General features: G+C 50.1%; 2 protein-coding genes across 2 annotated transcripts; both read left to right on the forward strand.

The window, feature by feature from the left end:
• Positions 1–6706: 6706 nt before the first annotated feature.
• On the forward strand, positions 6707–9385 carry Cenpb (centromere protein B). Its single transcript, XM_020171183.2, has one exon. It carries the CDS (start codon positions 6744–6746, stop codon positions 8559–8561), a length of 1818 nt encoding a protein of 605 aa, XP_020026772.1. The 5' UTR covers positions 6707–6743; the 3' UTR covers positions 8562–9385.
• A 142-nt stretch (positions 9386–9527) lies between these two features.
• On the forward strand, positions 9528–17225 carry Spef1 (sperm flagellar 1). Its single transcript, XM_020171187.2, has 7 exons — positions 9528–12107; positions 13047–13158; positions 13526–13682; positions 13872–13911; positions 14043–14103; positions 14312–14435; positions 14542–17225. The coding sequence occupies exons 1-7, from the start codon at positions 11999–12001 to the stop codon at positions 14647–14649; spliced, it is 711 nt and encodes a 236-aa protein (XP_020026776.1). The 5' UTR covers positions 9528–11998; the 3' UTR covers positions 14650–17225.
• Positions 17226–19733: the final 2508 nt, after the last annotated feature.

Below are 19733 nucleotides of genomic sequence, written 5' to 3' on the forward strand. Positions count from 1 at the left end.
TGATGGAGCCAGTATAAACTCCTCCCCCGGAGCCTCCGACCCCGCAGCCTCCCGGCATCGCACAGCAGCGTCGAACCATAATTCGTAGGCGGAGGGAGGCCCTAGAGCTGGAGGTGGGCGGGCGGCGGGGACCCGAGCGGAACTGACAGGAGCTTCCGGGTCCCGAAGGTTAGACGCGACCCCTTCGGGGCCCAATTTTCTCCCGCAGCCCCACCAGAGAAACCAGAATTACCTCACACCCACTAATGGTTTGGCTAACTTGGTGTCAATGGCACCATATTGTTTAATTGGGGTTTCTTTGATGATGAGGGAGGCTGAATTTGTCATTAGCATCTTCTAATTATCTAATCACCTTTCAGCCAAGCCTGTTTTCCTGGACGGAGCCAATAAGGAGCTGGTGGGCAGTTGGGAGCTTTACTTTCCCCAGGGAAGAGGCTGTCACTATCTGGGTTGGGGGAGGGAGGCACAGCTGAGGAAGCAGAAGTTGAGTGGGAAACTTGTGTATTTATCCATGCAGTCCCAACCATCCGTCCTAGGTGGAGCAAGAGGACCCATATTATTATTTATTTATTTATTTTTGCGGGGGGAGTAGGTTAGGGCACCAGGTGGTTCGACAGATAAGCGAAGGAAGGGAAGACCCTAGCCCCATCAGAGAGGAGTGACCAAGGTGGGAATTTTGCCCAGCTCCTGTTCAGGGCCAGGCACTCCACGGTCAGATGGACATGGATCCATTTCCTGTTTGGGTCAAGGGTCAAGTTCCAAATCTCCAGCCCCTACCCACAGAGACTACCCTCAGTGTCAGGAGTAGGAGGGAGGAGTGTGCTGCTATTTGGCCTCCCACCCCAAAGACCTGGAATAAAACTGCCCTTAGGGTGGCAATTTCAAAACCAACACAGCAGGTTCTTCCCCGCCTGCCACTCCCACCCAACACACATAGGGGGTATGAGAGGGAAACCTGCTGTGTTGATTTTGAAAATCTCCTGATATCTCATAGCCAGAAGTGGTCTCTGCCGTGCGGTGGAAAAGCAGGACCACAGAGGAGTCTGTCCTTCTAAGCATCCCAACACACCAACTCTGTGTCTTCCTGAATCTCCTTTTGCCAAGTAGATCATAGAGTAAGTGCTCAATTAAATTTAAAAAAGTTATGAGAAAGATTTGCAGACAAGCATGGTGATACACACCTGTAATCTGACATTTGAGAGGATGAGGCAGGAGGACTGTGGGTTCCCTACCAGCCTCAGGTATATGGCAAGTTCTATGAACTACATAGTGAGACTCTTTGTCTCAGGGGAAAAAAAAAGAAAAGGAAGGGATATATTTGTGATTAGGATAGTAAGAGGCCCAATTCCTCCCATCTAGCCAGGCTCTGGTCATACATGTGGGCTGCACAAGACCCCATCTTCTTATGAAAGCAGACACCCTGAGTCTGAGCACCTCAAGCTCTAGACTTCTTCCAGGGTGTCTGGTGTGACAGCAGGGCTTAGGCAGAGAAGCAGAAAACATGACCTTGTTTCTAAAGTCTCTCCAAGCCTGTTCCCATATGCCATCACCATTGTGGAACTTTCCTCCCTTCCTGGATCCTTTTCTGTCATGGATTGCAATATATTAAATAGTTTTTTGGGTTTTTCTTTTTTTTTTGAGAGGGTCACAATCCTCCATGCCAGGCTGTAGCTTTTAAAAATTGTTACATGGGGCCAGGTGTGGTGATTCATGCCTGTAATTCCAGCATTTGGGAGACTAAGGTAGGAAGAGATCCTGAGCTTGAGGCCATCTTGGACTACATATGGAGTTCCAGGCCAGCCTAGGCTTCATAGTGAGGCCCTGTCTCAAAGAACAAAACAAAACAAAAATTGCTACATGGCACCAAAATTCAGACAAAGAACAATTTAAATAGTACCAAAGGCAGTGAAAAGTCAGTATCCCCCCAAACCCTCAGGACCCTTTCCCAGCAGCAGTCAATATTATAAATTTGTTGCATCTTCTCCTAGAGATAGTCTACAACTAGCCAATGGAAACATAATGGCGGGTACAATGTGAGCTACAAACAGAATTTAAAATTTCTTAGTAGCCACATTAAAAAAAGTAAAAAGTGGCTGGAGGTGTAGCTAAGCGATAGAGTGCTTGCCTCTCATATGCAAGGCCCTTTGTTAAATCCCCAGTACTGCAAAACCTAAGTAAGGCAAAAAAAGAACAAATGAGACTACTTTTAATATTTTATTTAACAGAACATATTCAAAGTATTATTCAACATGCTATCAATATAAAAACTATTGTGAGATATATGACATGCTCCTGATACAATCCAATGTGTGTTTTATGGTAACAGCAGATCTCAATTTGCACTTGTCACATTTCAAAGATTCCACAGCCACATGCGGCTACCCGGCTACCATTCTCCACAGTGCGGGTCATTATGTTTACAAGTATGGGTACACTTATATTTTAAAAAGTATACGAACGGGGGGAGAAATGACCCAAACATTCTATGCACATATGAATAAAATAAAAAATTTTTAAAAAGTATACAAACAGCATATGAAACATTGTTCCAGATCATTCACTTTCCTCATTTGACTTGGAGATGATCCATATTAGTACCATAATAGTCTATGTTTGCTCAAGCCCCAGTGATGAACCCTTAGATCATGTGCTTTTCTAATGATGCAGGAAATATACCTGTACATGTTTGTGTGCTCTATAGAATGATTTCCTAGTGAGGGACTGCTGGAAGGTACAGGATTGTGTATTAAAACCTGCCTTTCACTCTTCCTGAATCTCATCTCCTTAAGCTGACTGAAAGACAGGGAGAGACCCAGTCATTTACGTCTTTCAGTCAGTCTCCCAGAATCTTTTGTTGTTGTTGTTGTTAGTACTGGGATTTGAACTCAGGTCTTCACACTTGAAAAGCACCTTGAAGCCACACCTCCGGTCCGTCTTTTGCTCTGGTTATTTTAGAGATGGGGGTCTCATGAACTGTTTGCCCAGGCTGGTCTGGAACTGCAATCCTCCTGATCTCAGTCTCCCAAGTAGCTAGGATTACAGGCATAAGCCACCAGTGACCAGCTTCCTAGCATCTTGTAAAGGCCTGAGCCCAAGGCTGGCCTCTGACCCTAATATACCACATCAAGGGATTTCTCCTAAAGAGATGATAAAAGTACATATGGATATATGCTCTGAGCCATTGTTCTTCCATACAAGGCTGGTTCCTATGTACCTGCAACAGTTGCAGCCTTTAAAAAGGATAGACAGTTGGGGAAGGATGCCTGACAGCTGCCAGGGGCTCAATAAGCAATTATTGATTACTGAATGACTACAAATTGGGCTCCCAGAAAAGTCTTTTGAACAAAGGGTTCCTAGAGTAAAAGTGTGAAACTCACTTATGTTGAGATTTGTTAACAATATGGGCTACAAGTTATTATTCCAAATACAGTACAGTTTAAAAACAATAAACATCATTCAGGAGCCTGAGGCAGGAGGATTTCGTTATGTAGCCTAGGCTACATAACAAGATGCAACCTCAAAAAAAAATATGCATGGGAAAATGTTCTATGAAGATAGTCTTTGAGTGATAGAATTAAAAGAGGTCAGGTTTTTATCCTCAAGTTCAAAACATTCACTAAAAAAACAGGTATATATATTCTTTCAATACTGGGATTTGAACTGAGGGCCTTTGCTTGCTAGGCAGGCGCTCTACCACTTGAACCACGACCCCAGGCCTTTTTTGCTGTAGTTTTTTTTTTTTTTGATAGAGTCTCACATTTTTTGTCTGGGTAGGCCTGGACCCCTGTCCTCCTCCCTGTGTGCCCCCCCCCCGCCCGCCCCAGTAACTGGCATCATAACTGCCTTGTTTGTTGAGATAGAGAGTCTCACTAACTTTTTCGCCAGGCTGGCCTTGACCTTAATTCTCCAGATCTCTTCCTCCCAAGTACCTGGGATTACTCACCCAGCCAAATCTTGTTCTTCCCCCCACCCCGCTCCCACCCCCCAGTACTGGGGTTAGTTTTTTGTTTTTCTTTCTTCCAGTACTGGGGTTTGAACTCAGGGATTGTGCTTGCTAGGCAAGTATTCTACCTCTTGAGCCATGCCCGGAAGCTACGACATGTAGTACTTCTTATTAAAGAAAACTTGAGCTGAGCATGGTGGCCCATGCTTATAACCCCAGGTTATAAGCAAGAAGGCTGAGGCAAGAAGATCACATAAGTTTGAGGCCAGCCTCAAACTTAGCAAGACCTTGTCTCAAAATACATTTAAAGGAAGGGGGAGGGGGCTGGGGATGTAGCTCAGTGGTAGAGAGCTTGTTTATTAATCCTGAGAATCTGGATTCAATACCCAGCACTGCAAAACAAACAGAAAACTTGAAAAATTCAACAAAGTGGGAGAAAGAGTCCATCCACAGTGCATTCATCCAAATACCCATTGATAATAAGCTGAGAACACGTGTATGCGTGGTGGTGGGGATTATGTGTGCATGGATGAAGTTTCCAACAGCGTCCTGAAGATACTTAGGAGTACGTCCTCAGCCAGGAGAATTCATATTCACCTTGGCACAGTGACCTTGTACCTGTCTTGGGGCCAAGCACTGATCTGGCCTCAATGAGAAAAAGTCTCCCATATTTTCTTCTGCCCCTTGAGATTATAAGACTATTTTTTTAAAATATATTTCAGGGGTGACAAAGGCCTTTAAGTATGACACAATCCAGAAGCAATAAAGGAAAAAAAAATGGACGGAGCTTGAAAACTACAAACTTCTCTTTCTAGGAAGGAAGGGAAGGAGGGAGGGGAGGGAGGGAAAGGGAAGGAGAAGAAAAGAAAAGAAGAAAGAGAAAAAAAGAAAGAAGGAAGGAAGAAAGAAAGAAAGAAAGAAAAACCCAGGAGTATAAAGGAGGGTGAATATGGTTGAGGTACCTTCTATACATGTATGAAATGGAACATTGAAACCTGTCAAAGTCATTTTAAGAAGGGGGAGGGGGAAGAAGGAGAAGAATAGAGAGGATGAATCAAACCATGGTACAATATATGTAGATACAGAAATGTCACAACAAAACTCCCTGTATAGCTATCATATACTAATGAAAAGTGTTTTTTAAAAAGACAAACACAAGACACACACAGACAAAGGTGGAAAATCACAGGATTCAAATGGCCCATAAACATATGAAAAGAAAAATGCACATTAAAACAACAGCTAGTTACACAGTCTTCCAGAACACTGCTCTGGTCTGGTTTTCCCCAGCTACTTTAGCTGTTCCTCATGAGCTGCTTGTTGGTTCTTTCTTGCACCCTTAACCTTGGAGCTCTCAGGGCACTATTCTTACTCTTTTCTCCTCCTCCTCCTTCTTTTTTTTTTTTTTGACTCTTTTTAAGAAATTAGTTGTACACAGGGGTTTCATTGTGATCATTCTACACATTCATACAGTATACCTCCATTCAATTCCCTCTCCCCTCCTCATAAAACAATTTCAGCATGTATCATAGTTCCATTTCATGCATGTTCAACAACATTCAAACCCTTCCCCCTTTTCTTCATCTGTACCCACTCACTTGAAGCTTCATTCAGCCCCCAGGTCTTCAACCTGTCCCCCTGGGTTGCTGCTCTGTGAGACTTAAAAAGTCTGCATTGCACTCATTGCTTGAGAACTGGTTTGTTGTTGTTTTTATGAGTTTGATGCTCCAATCCGAGGCTTCAGGATTTGTGTGTATATATGCATATGTATAAACATATCAGCTATTTCTGTAAGTCAAATACACATATTATGGCTACATGCATGAAAAAGCCCAGTGACACACTGAAATGCTTATCAAAGATTGTAGGATTATTAGAACTTTTGAAATGTCATTAGCATCATCAAATAGATTTAAAACTCATACAAATAACCTAAATGTGTAACAGTAGGTTCATAGATTAGTGTTCATCCACGCTTGGAACAATTAAAAACGCTTAGAACCGTTAAAAAGCATGTTGGTAAGGAAATTTACCGATAAGGCAAAATTCTTATCACTTGATGCCAGGTAAAATAGCAGCAGATGCCAGATATACTTGACACCATACATTTGAAAACAAAAACTGCTTGCGCATAGAGAAAAGACTGGAAGGAAATGTATCAAAATGTTACCTGTGCTTCTCTCCAGGTGCTGGTGTGAAAGGTGATTTTTTTTAGCTTCTGGCATTTTTTGGTTTCCGAAAAAAACGTGAGTTATTTTTACCTTATATTAAAGGGGGAAAAAAGGTTGTTATTCTTTTTATGCAGCTAATCGCTGTCCACCCGGCGCAATGGCGACGCACCACGTCCCGGCTCGTGCCGATGCCCGCCGGTCGCTGGAGCACTGGCCGGTCCCGCAGGCCGCAGCGCCCCCGGTGGCAGGTCGGGGGCAGCGGGAAGGGGGTGGGCGCGGAGGACCGGGAGGCGGCGCCGGGCGTCCCCGCGCTTCCCGCGAGATCCCGCTCCACCCGCTCCGCCCCGCTCGCCGCACTTCCAGCTCCCCGCGCCGCGGCACTTCCTGCCTTCCGTGCCCGCGCCGCCCGCCCTCTCCCGTGCCTGCCGCCCGCCGCCCGCTGCCCGGCGTCGTCCCCGGAGGTGCCCCCGGCCCGCCCGGGTCGCCGCCCCGCTCGCCGCCCCGCGATCCGCTTTGTCTCGGGCGGGGCGCGCGGGAGAGGCCGCTAGGTGCCCCCCGCCGCGGGCCCGGGCCCCCCGCCCCGGGGTGGCGGCGGTGGTGCCGGGCCCCGGGGCGGGGGGCGCGCCGGGATGGGCCCCAAGCGGCGGCAGCTGACGTTCCGGGAGAAGTCGCGGATCATCCAGGAGGTAGAGGAGAACCCTGACCTGCGCAAGGGCGAGATCGCGAGGCGCTTCAACATCCCGCCTTCCACACTGAGCACCATCCTGAAGAACAAGCGCGCCATCCTGGCGTCGGAGCGCAAGTACGGGGTGGCCTCCACCTGCCGCAAGACCAACAAGCTGTCCCCCTACGACAAGCTCGAGGGGTTGCTCATCGCCTGGTTCCAGCAGATCCGCGCCGCTGGCCTGCCCGTCAAGGGCATCATCCTCAAGGAGAAGGCGCTGCGTATAGCCGAGGAGTTGGGCATGGACGACTTCACTGCCTCCAACGGTTGGCTGGACCGTTTCCGCCGGCGCCACGGTGTGGTGTCCTGCAGCGGGGTGGCCCGGGCAAGGGGGCGAAATACCGTCCCCCGAGCCCCAGCGGCACCTGCCAGCCCGGCTGCTGTGCCCTCGGAGGGCAGCGGTGGAAGTACGCTGGGCTGGGGCGCGCGGGAGGAGCAGCCGCCGTCGGTGGCCGAGGGCTACGCCTCGCAGGACGTGTTCAGCGCCACTGAGACCAGTCTGTGGTACGACTTTCTGTCCGACCAGGCCGCGGGGCTGTGTGGAGGCGATGGAAGGGTGCGCCAAGCCACCCAGCGCCTGAGCGTCTTGCTGTGCGCCAACGCCGACGGCAGCGAGAAGCTGCCCCCGCTGGTGGCGGGCAAGTCAGCCAAGCCCCGTGCAGGCCAAGGTGGCCTGCCCTGCGACTACACCGCCAACTCTAAGGGCGGTGTTACCACCCAGGCCCTGGCCAAGTACTTAAAGGCCCTAGACACCCGAATGGCTGCAGAGTCTCGCCGAGTCCTGTTGCTGGCTGGCCGCTTGGCTGCCCAGTCCCTGGACACCTCAGGCCTGCGGCACGTGCAGCTGGCTTTCTTCCCTCCGGGCACTGTGCATCCATTGGAGCGGGGAGTGGTGCAACAGGTGAAGGGCCACTACCGCCAGGCTATGCTGCTCAAAGCCATGGCCGCACTAGAAGGCCAAGATCGCTCAGGCCTGCAGCTGGGCCTCATGGAGGCCCTGCACTTCGTGGCTGCAGCCTGGCAGGCAGTGGAGCCTTCAGACATAGCCACCTGCTTCCGTGAGGCCGGTTTTGGGGGTGGCCTTAATGCCACCATCACCACTTCACTCAAAAGTGAGGGAGAGGAAGAGGAGGAGGAGGAGGAAGAAGAAGAAGAAGAAGAAGAGGAGGGTGAAGGGGAAGAGGAGGAGGAGGAAGAAGAAGAAGGCGAGGAGGAGGAGGAGGAAGCAGGAGAAGGAGAGGAGCTGGGAGAGGAAGAAGAAGTAGAGGAGGAGGGTGATGTTGATGACAGTGATGAAGAAGATGAAGAAGAAGAAGAGAGCTCCTCTGAGGGTTTGGAGGCTGAGGACTGGGCCCAGGGTGTAGTGGAGGCTGGGGGCAGCTTTGGGGGTTACGGTGCCCAGGAGGAAGCCCAGTTTCCTGCCCTCCGTTTCCTGGAAGGTGAGGAGGACTCTGATTCAGACAGCGAGGAAGAGGAGGATGAAGAAGAGGATGAGGAAGATGAAGACGATGAAGATGACGATGAGGATGGTGATGAGGTACCTGTACCCAGCTTCGGGGAAGCCATGGCTTACTTCGCTATGGTCAAGAGGTACCTTACCTCCTTCCCCATCGATGACCGGGTGCAGAGCCACATCCTCCACTTGGAACATGATCTGGTCCACGTGACCAGGAAGAACCATGCCAGGCAGGCGGGAGTTCGGGGTCTTGGACATCAAAGCTGAGCTTCTGGGCATACATGTGCCCCTGACCCAGATGGGCAGTACCAGCCCAGGGCAGAGAACCCCCTGGGCAGCCACTGGGGATGGAGCCAGAGGGGGGAGCCCCAGGGCCTTTAGTGATGCTTCCCTTGGCCCTGAGACAGGCCCAAGGGCTGAGGTCTGCCTCACTATCTGCTTATTGCCTCTTTCTCAGAATCCTCTTTCCTCCCCATTTGCCCCTGGGCTCGGGGGACCAGGTGGGGTGGGTGGGGAGCTGTCCGGTGCTACCACACCATGCCATCAGTGGACTAGACCACAACAGCAGCCAGGGATAGGCCCTGGAAGCTCCCGGCCGGAGAGTGCCTCTCCCCCGCACCATCCAACCAGGTCTTTGGTGGGGGGAACCCAAAGCCATTCTGGGAAGGGCTCCAGAGGAAGGTCCAGCCTAGGCCCCCACAAGGCTGGCAGGCCCCCCCATCCCCACCCTGCCCTCACCCCTGGGCCACCTCAAGAAGCACAGTCTAACTTACAGCAGGCTCCTAAGCCTGCTCTGCCTGCTTTCCACCTCCCTAATCCCTTTCTCTGGCCCAGTCTGTGTGACTTTGGCCCTTGGTTTTCTTTCCAGATTGGAGGTTTCCAAAAGGCCCTCCAGAGGAGTGACGGTGAGCACCTCCCTTGTGGGCAGCTGCAGGCCTCGTGCCTCTTTTCCCTCTCTGGCAGGGCCCTATCCTGGGCAGAGGGGCCTGGGGCTGGGCCCAGAGTCCAGCCATCCAGCTGCTTCCTTCCCAGTTTGAATTCAATAAATCTGTCCACTCCCCTTTTGTGGGGGTGAACGTTTTAACAGCCAAGGGTGCATCCTTCATGGTCTGGGCTTGCGTCTGTCTTGGGGGACACACCCTTTCTTTGGTTCCTTTTGATCCTTGCTCTGGTGGGACATGGAAGCAAGGGTTGAGAGGGTGGTCCTGACTGAGATCAGGGATACAGGGAGCCATTGACACCCATATCTAAATATTTCCAAGGCTTGGGGAGGGAAGGTCTTCAGTGTACCCATCCGGGAGTAGATTTGAGGAACCCTAGCCTTGCACTGCTTTGGGGTTAGAGAGAAACTTGGTTCACTTGACTGGGCAGGAGGGAGGAAGCCAACAGTATCTGTTGTAATATGCACCTGAGGATTAGAACCACCAAGACTGGTTAAAGAAGGTTCTTGTAGGATTACGGACAAGATACTGGGACAGCTCATGTGGACCAGGTTGAAGCTGGAGGGCCATACAGGGCATCCTTTGGTTTACCTTTGGAGCCCTAAGAGGGAGCCCTTCCGGCCTTTCAGTAATAGGCATCTCCTAGCCTGGTGGCCACCTTGAGGACAGTAGCAGGAGGAAGGTGAAATTACTGGGAACAGACCACCTCCAAGAGACTAAGGATGAGTTGGTAGCTCCCTGTGCTGTTTCCCCCAGCTCCCCAAGTCCAAAGGTGAAGACCAGCCCTTTGTCAGTCCTATCCCTCCTCCTTTCAGGCCCTGCCCTTCCCTCTAGAACCCTCCCTCACTGAGGCCCTCAGGCCCCCAGCGGTTCTACAGGGAAGGGCCAGAACCTCAGCTGGGCTGGCTTCTTTGAGCTCCAAACCGGTTTTCCCACCCTGCCCAGGGCTGGTTGGCAGGCTGGCATATCACCTCTAGTTCCTTCCCAACCTCCTCATCACCCCCTAGCCACCAAGTTCCTCCTCTCCCCACCCTGGAATGTTAGGGGGAGGGGGAGATCCAGGTCATCTTTTGTACCTTGCCTGCCCTGGGTGTGGTTCCAGAAAGGCAAGGCCATTGTATGGCTTTAAAGCAAGAAGGTAACTTCCACTCTTGGCCTTGTGCACTTTTGGCACACAGGGATCCCCTCCATCCCTTGAAGGTTTTTGAAGCAAAGTGACAACGAAAAGGAGTTGGGATTCCCCTTGGCATCACCCTCTTCCCAATCCTAGTTCTGGAGGAGGAGACTAGAAAGTCAAAAGGAAGCTCACCATACTCTATGGGCCTGCTCTGGAATAGGGAGGAGGGAGCAGTGGCCTTTCTAGGTGCCTCTGGCCAACCCAGGTCCCTCACCTCAAGTACCAACAAGGCAAGTCATATCTGTCTCCTGCCAATAAGAACACCTCTTTCTCGCTGGAGCTGATGTGATCTCAATACTGATATCACCAGCTGAGGGCTGGTAGAGTAGCTCAAGTGGTAAAAATGCCTGCCTAGCAAGTGTGAGGCTCTGAGTTCAAATCTCAGTGCTGATACTAATATGGCCCTTGTGGTGTGCCAGGTCCTAATGACTTTAGATGTTCACAAAGTCCCTTGAGGTAGGGAAAACTGAACAGGCATGGAGTGGTTCAGTAATGTGGCCAAAGTCACACCATTAGTCTGTTGGAAGCAAGCTTTCTCTCCCGGATGACTCTAAAATCATCCTCTTTATAGCTACTCTGTACCCCTTTGCTAAGGCGGGACTCATTCCTAACCCTTCTAAAGGTAGTGCTGTTTTGAGATGGACCTGGTTACTTGAAATCAGTTTTCTTTTTAATCTACGGTGGTTCTTGGAGAAAGATGAATGATGTGGAAGTGTCTACAGGAGCTCTTGCTTTTATATAAATGACTCCCATTTTCCCCAATTTCCATACAAATATAGGTCTTACATGAATATTAACATTTTTTTCCACTTTGTAAATACTTTCCCATTACCGCATTGGGACAAGTAAGTGAGAACTATTCTCATTTCACAAAGGAAGAAATAAGGTTGAATTAAATGGCCTGCCCAAGGTACCACCATTGAACTCTGGTGCTTTCCCTTGGAGTCTGGGTTACTTATTAAGTGCCCCACCAGGACACTGCTGGAATGGAGGAGTGGCAATGGCCTGAGTACAGAACTTTGGGTACAGAGCCAGCAAGGAAGCACTATCAGACAGCTTATCACACAGCCTGGGTGGGTAGCAGATAAACAATGGGCTGACTCCATGTAAAGCTAAGAAACTTGGGGATACTGCCTTGATTTAAGATTGACAGGATGCGGAAGGGGGATCCCAGCCCAGAGGATGCTGATACAGTGGGTCCTGGGGGGCCTGGCTGGCTTTGGAAGATCCTAGAGTGAATAAGTAACTGGTCAGCAGGTGGGATGGGCACAGAGGTGATGCTTTCTTAGGAAGAAGGGGAGCTAAGGACATCCGACTGCATTTTCAAAGCTGGGGCCCAGGAGGAGGCAGTGCAGGTGAAAAACTACAACTCCCATAAGCCTCTGCTCCCAGGCAAGCAGGAGATGGTTGCCATGGTTTCAGAAAACAATATGGCTGCTCCCAGATGGGACATGAGTATCTGGGTTAGGGAGGCAGAGACAGATCTGGAAGCCCAGGCAGTATCTACAGAGAAAGTGCTTGAGGATTTGTGAGGCTGGGGCAGGATTCTGTCTGGCCAGACCTCATTGGTCTTGTGGAGGGCACCAATGGCAAGCAGTGTGGATGAGGAGGCACTGCACCAGCTGTACCTGTGGATAGACAACATCCCTCTGTCCAGGCCCAAGAGAAACCTCTCCCGGGACTTCAGTGACGGAGGTGTGTGCACCTGTGTGTTTCTAGTGTTTTGTCCTGTATGTACATGTAAGGGGTCTGTGACCATACTATCTCTATTGTATTAGGGGGAATGAACTCTGTCTCCTGTGACTTCAGTTATGGGAATGTGTGCTTGTGTGTGTGTGTGTGTGTGTGTGTGTGTGTGTGTGTATTTGAAGCTGTGTGTAAACAATGAGGGTCCATATGAATGTCTACTTTGTTTATCCTGTATATATGTAGTTGCGTGTGTGTGTGTGTGTGTGTGTGTCTCCTTCCAAGGACTTTATGACCAAGATATGTGTCTGTATGAATTTGTGCATTTTTGAGCATGAATTTGAGCAATGAATTTGCTCATTGCTATGTGTTCTATATGCCTGTTTTGTAGGTGTCTGAGCATGTATGTGTTCATATGTGTGTTGACAAGTTCTTTCCTGAATGTGTTTGGGGGGAATCTTGTGTGCATATGTATTTCTTTGTGATTATATAGGTGTCTTTGTTTCAGAAATGTCTCCTGGGATTTCAATGCCAAAAGTATGTAATTTTGTTTGCATTTGTACACCTGTGTGCTTGGCATGTGTTTGTAGAAGGATTTCATCATGTGTTTGCATGTGTGAGTCAGTGACTCTCCTGGGACTTTCATATTAGAGTGTGCGTGTATGAATGTGTGCATTCATGTGAATTCCTGGGGTGGGGACATGGGCTCCTGAAGCGCTCTCTTGGAGACTCACTCTGTTTTCCTGTGCCCTGAGGTAGTGGGGAAGGGATGCAGCTCCTCAAATATTTTCTAGATCTTAGTCTGATTACTGATTTTGTTTTCTTTGTCTCCCTCCCTGTCATCCTTCCCCTTTCTGCATCTCCACTGGGTTCCACCACTTTGCTGTTTTTTCTACCCCACATTTTCTTCTCTCACCTTCCACGTCTATTCCTACCCCCACTTCTCAGTCCTGGTTGCCGAGGTCATCAAGTTTTACTTCCCCAAGATGGTGGAGATGCACAATTATGTCCCTGCCAACTCTCTCCAGCAGAAGCTCAGCAACTGGGGTCACCTGAACAGGTAGCAGAATACCTACCTGTTCCTGAACAGGTGCAGGAGTGGGACTCTCCAGTCCTCACTGGGGTTCCCAGGAAGGGCTGCACCAACCCCTACACCTGCTATGAACTCCCAGGCTGGGACTGTGCTAGTGGCAGGGTGGGGAGGGCCAATACAGACAGAATCCATGTAGTAACAAAATTAACAAACTCTTAGTGGGAAGGAGACAAGGAACCTCAGGACACCCAAACGGGGATGGAGGGGTTCAGATGCCTGCCCTTCTACTCTCCCAGGACCGCAGGCTCAGGATCACTTAGTCCCCCCTTCTTTCCCATCACCCTGGCTTCATTCCCCGCAATACCCAGTCCGTTCTCCCTGTACCACCCTGTAGGAAAGTGCTGAACAAGCTGAACTTCTCGGTACCAGATGACGTGATGCGCAAGATCGCGCAGTGTGCCCCGGGCGTGGTGGAGCTGGTGCTCATTCCGCTGAGGCAGCGCCTGGAGGAGCGGCAGAGGCGCAGGAAGCAGGGCACCGGATCCTTACAGGTACCACCCCCTCTCCAGCGTCTCTACTCTGCGGGGTTCCCAGGCAGCACAGAGCCCTGTCTTGGCGATGAGTGGGAGGGAGGGGTACCAGACTAAGAGATTCTGGTCTGGGGGACTGCAGAAGGGACATGGGACTCCATGAGGGATGGGTAAGCTGAGGCTCACAGTTAATCATGGGGGTTCTTTCAGGAGCTGGCTCCTCAGGATGGCAGTGGCTATATGGATGTGGGTAAGGTGGCCTTTCTCCCTTGTCCCTGTCAGGAAAAGTTCCCCTCCTGTCCCTCCTATGGCTTTGGGGGTCAGGGGGAGACAGGAGAATGGGACTCCAGCAAGGTCACTCTTCCACTTGCCTTGTCTCAGGTTTGTCCCAGAAGGCCCGAGGGGAAGGTGCCCAGGACTCCCAGGGAGGAGGGCAGCTCAGGTAAAGCAACTGGAGTTCTGACCTTACTGTGGAGGTTTGGTCATTTCTCCACACAGGCTGGGAGTGGGGCAGGGGCTGGCTGCACCTGGGAAGGTGGGGCGGGGGACGGGAAAAGGGAAGTGAGAGAGGGAAGGTCTGACCGCGGGCACTGGAAGGGTGAGGTTGGGGTCTGAGGTCCAGGGCTCTGCTATGTTGCTTCCCATTTTAGGGGAGGTCGGCCGCCGGCGCCCCGACCTCCAGGGTATAGCCAGGAGTTGCAGGGCGACCCAAGCTTCGTTCTCCAGATCGCTGAAAAGGAGCAGGAGCTGTTGGCCTCTCAGGAGACCGTGCAGGTGAAGGCGCACTGGGAAGGCTGGAGAGGAGGTTGGAGTTGGGGTCCGCAGAGGCACGGGCAGGGCAGCTAGCCATCGGGCTTGACGTCTGCGTGGTGTGGCTCAGGTACTGCAGATGAAGGTGAGGCGCCTGGAACACCTGCTTCAGCTTAAAAACGTGCGCATCGAAGACCTTTCCCGGCGGCTCCAGCAGGCGGAGCGCAAGCAGCGGTGAGCCGCGCTGTGGGCTGCGCGGGACTTCCGGGTAACGCCGGACCCCAGACGCCACGACCCGTCCACCCACCCGTGATGCAAGATTAGGAGGGCGGAGCCAGTTGCTTACCCCAGCCTCCTGCGGCCGTAGCTCCTCCCTCCCTGGGGATGGGGGCGAGCGTGGGGGGCGTTGGGACAACAGCCCTAGAAGCGGAGGTCTGGAACTGAGACGCCTCCTTACACTCCATCCGGGCCAGGAGAATGGACCGCTTTCCACAGTCCAGAAGCCACGTGCGGAGACCCGGCGCGTCCCCCAAAGCAGTGTGCAACATCTGGGGCCCCGCCAAGGTGGACCCTGGGAGGCGGTCCCCTGACTGTGTCCACACCTCCAGAGCAGGGTCCCCGCCTAGCTCTGAGGACAGCAGTGTGTCCATCCAGGCTAGGTCTTTATGCCCTCGGCCATGCAGGAAACTACCTCCAGAAGCCGAGGGGCTCCTTTGTCCCTCCTGGGTGCTCACCTGGGACCCATCTCGGGGCTGGAGACCACAGCAGATGGAGAGGAAGGGGTGAGGAGTGGGACCAGCCAGAAATAGGGGAGACATCCTGCTGTATATGTAGTAACTGTCCTCCTAGTCCACTGGGTATTGTTGGGGATTCTGAGGTCAATATGGGGCAGAGGTGCTCCCATTAAACAGGATATTGTATTTTCTTCCCTATGCCTTCCTTTTCTTTCTGCATCTCTAAAGGCTGCAAGTTCCTGCTCCCCTTATCCTCCACCAGTCACCCCCATAAATGAAGAACCTTGGGGACCCAGAATAGATCTCATCTGGGTTGTGTGTGCCCACTGCTTGGTAGATTGGTTTTACCACTGGGGTTTGAACTCCCCACCTAGTGCTTGCTAGACAGGTGCTCTACCACTTGAGCCATGCCCCCAGCCCTGACCTTAACTCTGATGATTTGCTGACTGTTCATAATGCTAAACATTAGAAATCCTGAGATCCCGCAATTCCTAGGCACATACCCAGCTTATACATAAGAGAAACTTAAGTTCTTGTGTTCTGTGTTCTGGGAGACACGTTACAACAACAATGTTCATAGCAACACTCTTTGTAGAAACAACAGAACTGAAAAGAACCTGTATTAATTATCTATTACAAATTATCATCAATTTAGAGGCTTAAAATAATACATGCTTATTAGCTCACATTTTTCTGTGGGCCCAGAGTCTAGATGGGGCTTAGCTGAATCTTCTGCTTCTGGGTTGCTTTCAAGGTTGCAATCAAGGTGTTAGCCAGAACTATGGTCTTATCTGAAGGCTCATCTGGGTAAGGGGTCATGCTTACTTGGTTGTTGACAGAATCCAGCTCCTTGTGGACTATTGGACTGAGGGCTTCAAGGTTTGCTGGTTGTTAGCCTGTGGTTGCCCTCATTTCCTTGCCATGTAGCCATATCCAGCATAGTAGCTTATGTCACCAAAGCCAGCAAGGAAAAGAGTTAGAAAAGAGTGGGATAGCAAGATGGAATTTACAGTCTTCCATCATGGAAGTGACATCCCCCTCACATTTGCAGTATTCTGTTTATTAGAAGCAAGTTACTAGGTCCAGCCCACATTCAAGGGGAGGGGAACACATAGATATTTGAGGAGGGATTGTTAGTAGTCATTTTTCTTTTGTGGTAATGAAAGCATAAACTCAAAGAGAGTGGTTCCTTCTGAGAGAAAGCAAGTGGGAGAGATGCAAAAAACACACTGATGCCAGGCACTAGTGCCTCAAACTTATAATCCTAGCTACTTGGGAGGCAGGAATCAGGAGGAATGCAGTTTGAGGCCAGCCTGGGCAAACAGTTTGCAAGACCCTGTCTCCAAAATACCCAATACAAAATAGGGTTGGCAAAGTGGCTCAAGTGGTAGAGCACCTGCCTAACAAATGTGAGGCCCTGAATTCAAATTCCAGTACACAAGCATGCATGAGGCTTTGGGTTTGATCTCTAGCACTGAAAAAAAATTCAATAATAAATGAAAATAAAAGTTGGTAATTACTCCTGACCTTGGTTTGAGCCCCATCCCTAGGCTCAACCTGGTCATAGGTTAACACTTGCTTAAGCCTCATCTTTCATTTGCCCCAAAGCCCCTCACACACACTGGCCCTAGCTTAAAGCACCGTTCTCTCAATCTCAATTCTCTCTCTCTGGAGATTTTCCCATACAGGTACACTGTTTTCTTGTAACCGCATAAAATCCTACTCTCTGTACCAAATTTATTTAATTTCCACTTAGACATTTGAGTTATTTCCAATTTTTATTAATAATAGTAATGCAACAATGAATCGCATCACACATTAATAATTTAGTATTGTGTATGAGCTCATTCGTGTGATAAATTCTAGAACTGGAGTTGCTAAATTAAAGAAACAGTTTGGCAGTTGCTTATAATTAACCAGATGCCTGTGTTATTAATTGGTTAGGGTTCAATCAGATAAGCAAAAGGGACTTCTTACAGAGATTTAATTTCAGGTAATTGTGGGAACTGATTGAAGAGCCTTTGTAAGGTCATTGTTTTTGCATCTATTGCTGGAGATTAAAGTCCACAGGTTAGAAGCTGGAAAGGGAAGATAGACCAAAGGTGGAGAACAGAAAGAACTGGAATCTATGCGCATAGGCTGGAACTCATGTCAGCTCTCACTGCCTCTTTTTTTTTTTTTTTTCGGTGACCGAACTCAGGGCCTTACACTTGCCAGGCAAGTGCTCTTCCACTGAGCTAAATCCCCAACCCCCATCACTGCCTCATTTTGATGTGGGTAAATGACAGAAGCTGGCCCCCGCTGCCATCTCATCCAGGAATCAGAGAAGTGAAGAAGGATCCAGGGAAAAGCAGAACGCTTGCAAGCCTAGCTGCTATCCCATGTCAATGAGGTAAGTCAGCAGATTAGCAACAATGTGCGTGGGCTACAAAGCTCCTGCCTGGAGCTTGCAAATGTCAAGTTCTGTACTGCTGTTACTTTTCTTCCACTATTCAAATCTCATGCAAAAATGTCGGCTGTGGTCTGCCCTAATTGAAAACATACATGAAAGGGAATTTGGGAAATGCAGTTCAAGCTAGCTAAGTTGACACATTATAAAGCCACCACAGCAGTTCCTAGATACATACTCACGAGAAATACACACATAAATTCACCAAAAGACATGTACTAGAATATAGTGTATGTGTCCAGCCTCTTTTGCTCAAAATTATCTGTGAGAATCATCCAGTGTTGCATGTATTCAGCATGTTTTTTGTCATTGATGTATAATACACCATTATACAAAACATAGTGCAATTTATTTATTAATTTCATTGTTGATATACATTTGGATTACTTCCAGTTTGGGGCTATTACAAATACTGCCACAACCCCTTTGTATAATGAATACATGCTAATAAAAAATGCTGCCACATTGGGCTGATCAAGTGACTCAAGTGGCAGAACACCTGCCCAGCAAGTGTAAAGCCCTGAGTTTAAACCTCAATACTGGCAAAAAAAAAAGTGCTGCCACAAATATTTGCATGTACTTCTTCTGGTATATAGTTAAGAGAGAAATTACTGGGTAATAAGGTTGGCATCTTTTTCCAAATAGGATCTTGCAAACTATTTGCCTGGTCTGGCTTCAAACCTCAATCCTCCTTATCTCTGCCTCCAGAGTAGCCAGGATTAATCCTAGCTACTCAACTTTAGCTTGGCCAAAGGTGGCATCTATCAATGTTATTAGATATTGCCAAGCAGTTTTCCAAAGATCATAGGTTGTTTTTTGGTGTGTGTGTATGTTTGGACCCACTATCTGCCAACTTGGAAAAGAACAGGTATAGGAATATATGGGGAGGGTATGGTAGATACTGAAGTACATAGAATGGTAGACAGAGTGGTGAGTGGGCAGGAATGGGCGGGCTGGGATCAGAATGTGGAAAGCTCCCAATGTCCGTGCAGGAGGACAAAGCCTTCCCAAACGCCAGAGAACGCACGAATCATCCAAAATGCTGAGAAAGTTTGTGAAGGAAGCTCGGTTGGAGACAGTCCAGGAGGACAGAGCACTTTGGAGCTAGGGAAGGACGTTATGGAAACAGTATCTCAGAAAGATTAACTTGCAAAAGTGTGCAGACTGGAGACCAGGAGACAAGTTAGGGGCCACAGGGATCCAGCAGAGAGTGGGCACCTTGAGGACTCTTCAAAGGCAGAGACCCTGTCCTTTCGGAAAGAAAGATGACTCTCTGCTGCCCAAGCCCTCTCTACGTTGGAAGAAGCTGTGGACTCTAGCTGGCAACCTCGCCGGCACTTTAGATAACCTGTTCGTGCCTGCGGAAGTAGAGATATTCGCCCACCTACGGGTGGGACTTTGGCAAGAACCCCCGAAGACCTGGAGACCACGTCTCTAGCTCACCAGCTCTGTGGAGGCGGCGACATCTCACCCCGCAGGGCTGAGCAAGGCGCATCCCGCTGCCATGGCGCATCCCGCTGCCATGGCAACCGCCTCCAAAGAGACCAGGAGCAGAGGCTGTGGTCCCCGGGGGTACCCACACAGGCTCTCCCAGCCCCCTTCCCGCGTGCCTTCTTTGTTCTGATGCTTGTCTGAGTCGGGTCGACCGGCTTCCTCCGACCGGGGAAAAGGAAGAATCTGAAACCCGGGTGTCGCAAAGCGGGAAGGACGGTTGCTTAGCTACTAAACAGGACTAGCATGGCTCCTATCAACTGATGAAACGGGCACGGAAGCCTGAGGGGGAAGGCCACCTTTAGGCGCTCCAACTAGCCTTGGGCCCCGCCTAAATACCACCCAAAGGGACTGGGTCCAGGGAAGGCCTTTCTCTGCTTTAGGCCGAGGCAGGAGTGCAAAACTCCCAGAAGAAGGCGGGACAGGGCAGGATCCGTCCGAGACTCTCCAACTCCCCTCCTTCCGTTCCGTGCGATTCTGGCCTGGGCTATCACGGGCCACTTCCAGACTTCCTCGCGAGAACTCGCCCGGCCACGGATAGACGCGGGATCTCAAGGCGCAGCCTCAGAGCTCCCTGCACGTGACTCAGGTTGGCCGTCCTCTGGAACCTGCTCATTGGTCTAAAGCGGCCCTCGCCCCACCCCTCCC

Source organism: Castor canadensis, chromosome 5, assembly GCF_047511655.1.
Source record: "Castor canadensis chromosome 5, mCasCan1.hap1v2, whole genome shotgun sequence".
Lineage (NCBI taxonomy): Eukaryota > Metazoa > Chordata > Mammalia > Rodentia > Castoridae > Castor > Castor canadensis.

Bases quoted from the DNA above. Each gene is read 5' to 3' on its own strand.
- Spef1 (XM_020171187.2), top strand. From the start codon at position 11,999: ATGGCAAGCAGTGTGGATGAGGAGGCACTGCACCAGCTGTACCTGTGG. The intron at 13,159-13,525 runs GTAGCAGAATAC...ACCACCCTGTAG, and splicing joins AACTGGGGTCACCTGAACAG to GAAAGTGCTGAACAAGCTGA. The intron at 14,104-14,311 runs GTAAAGCAACTG...TTCCCATTTTAG, and splicing joins CAGGGAGGAGGGCAGCTCAG to GGGAGGTCGGCCGCCGGCGC.
- Cenpb (XM_020171183.2), top strand. From the start codon at position 6,744: ATGGGCCCCAAGCGGCGGCAGCTGACGTTCCGGGAGAAGTCGCGGATC.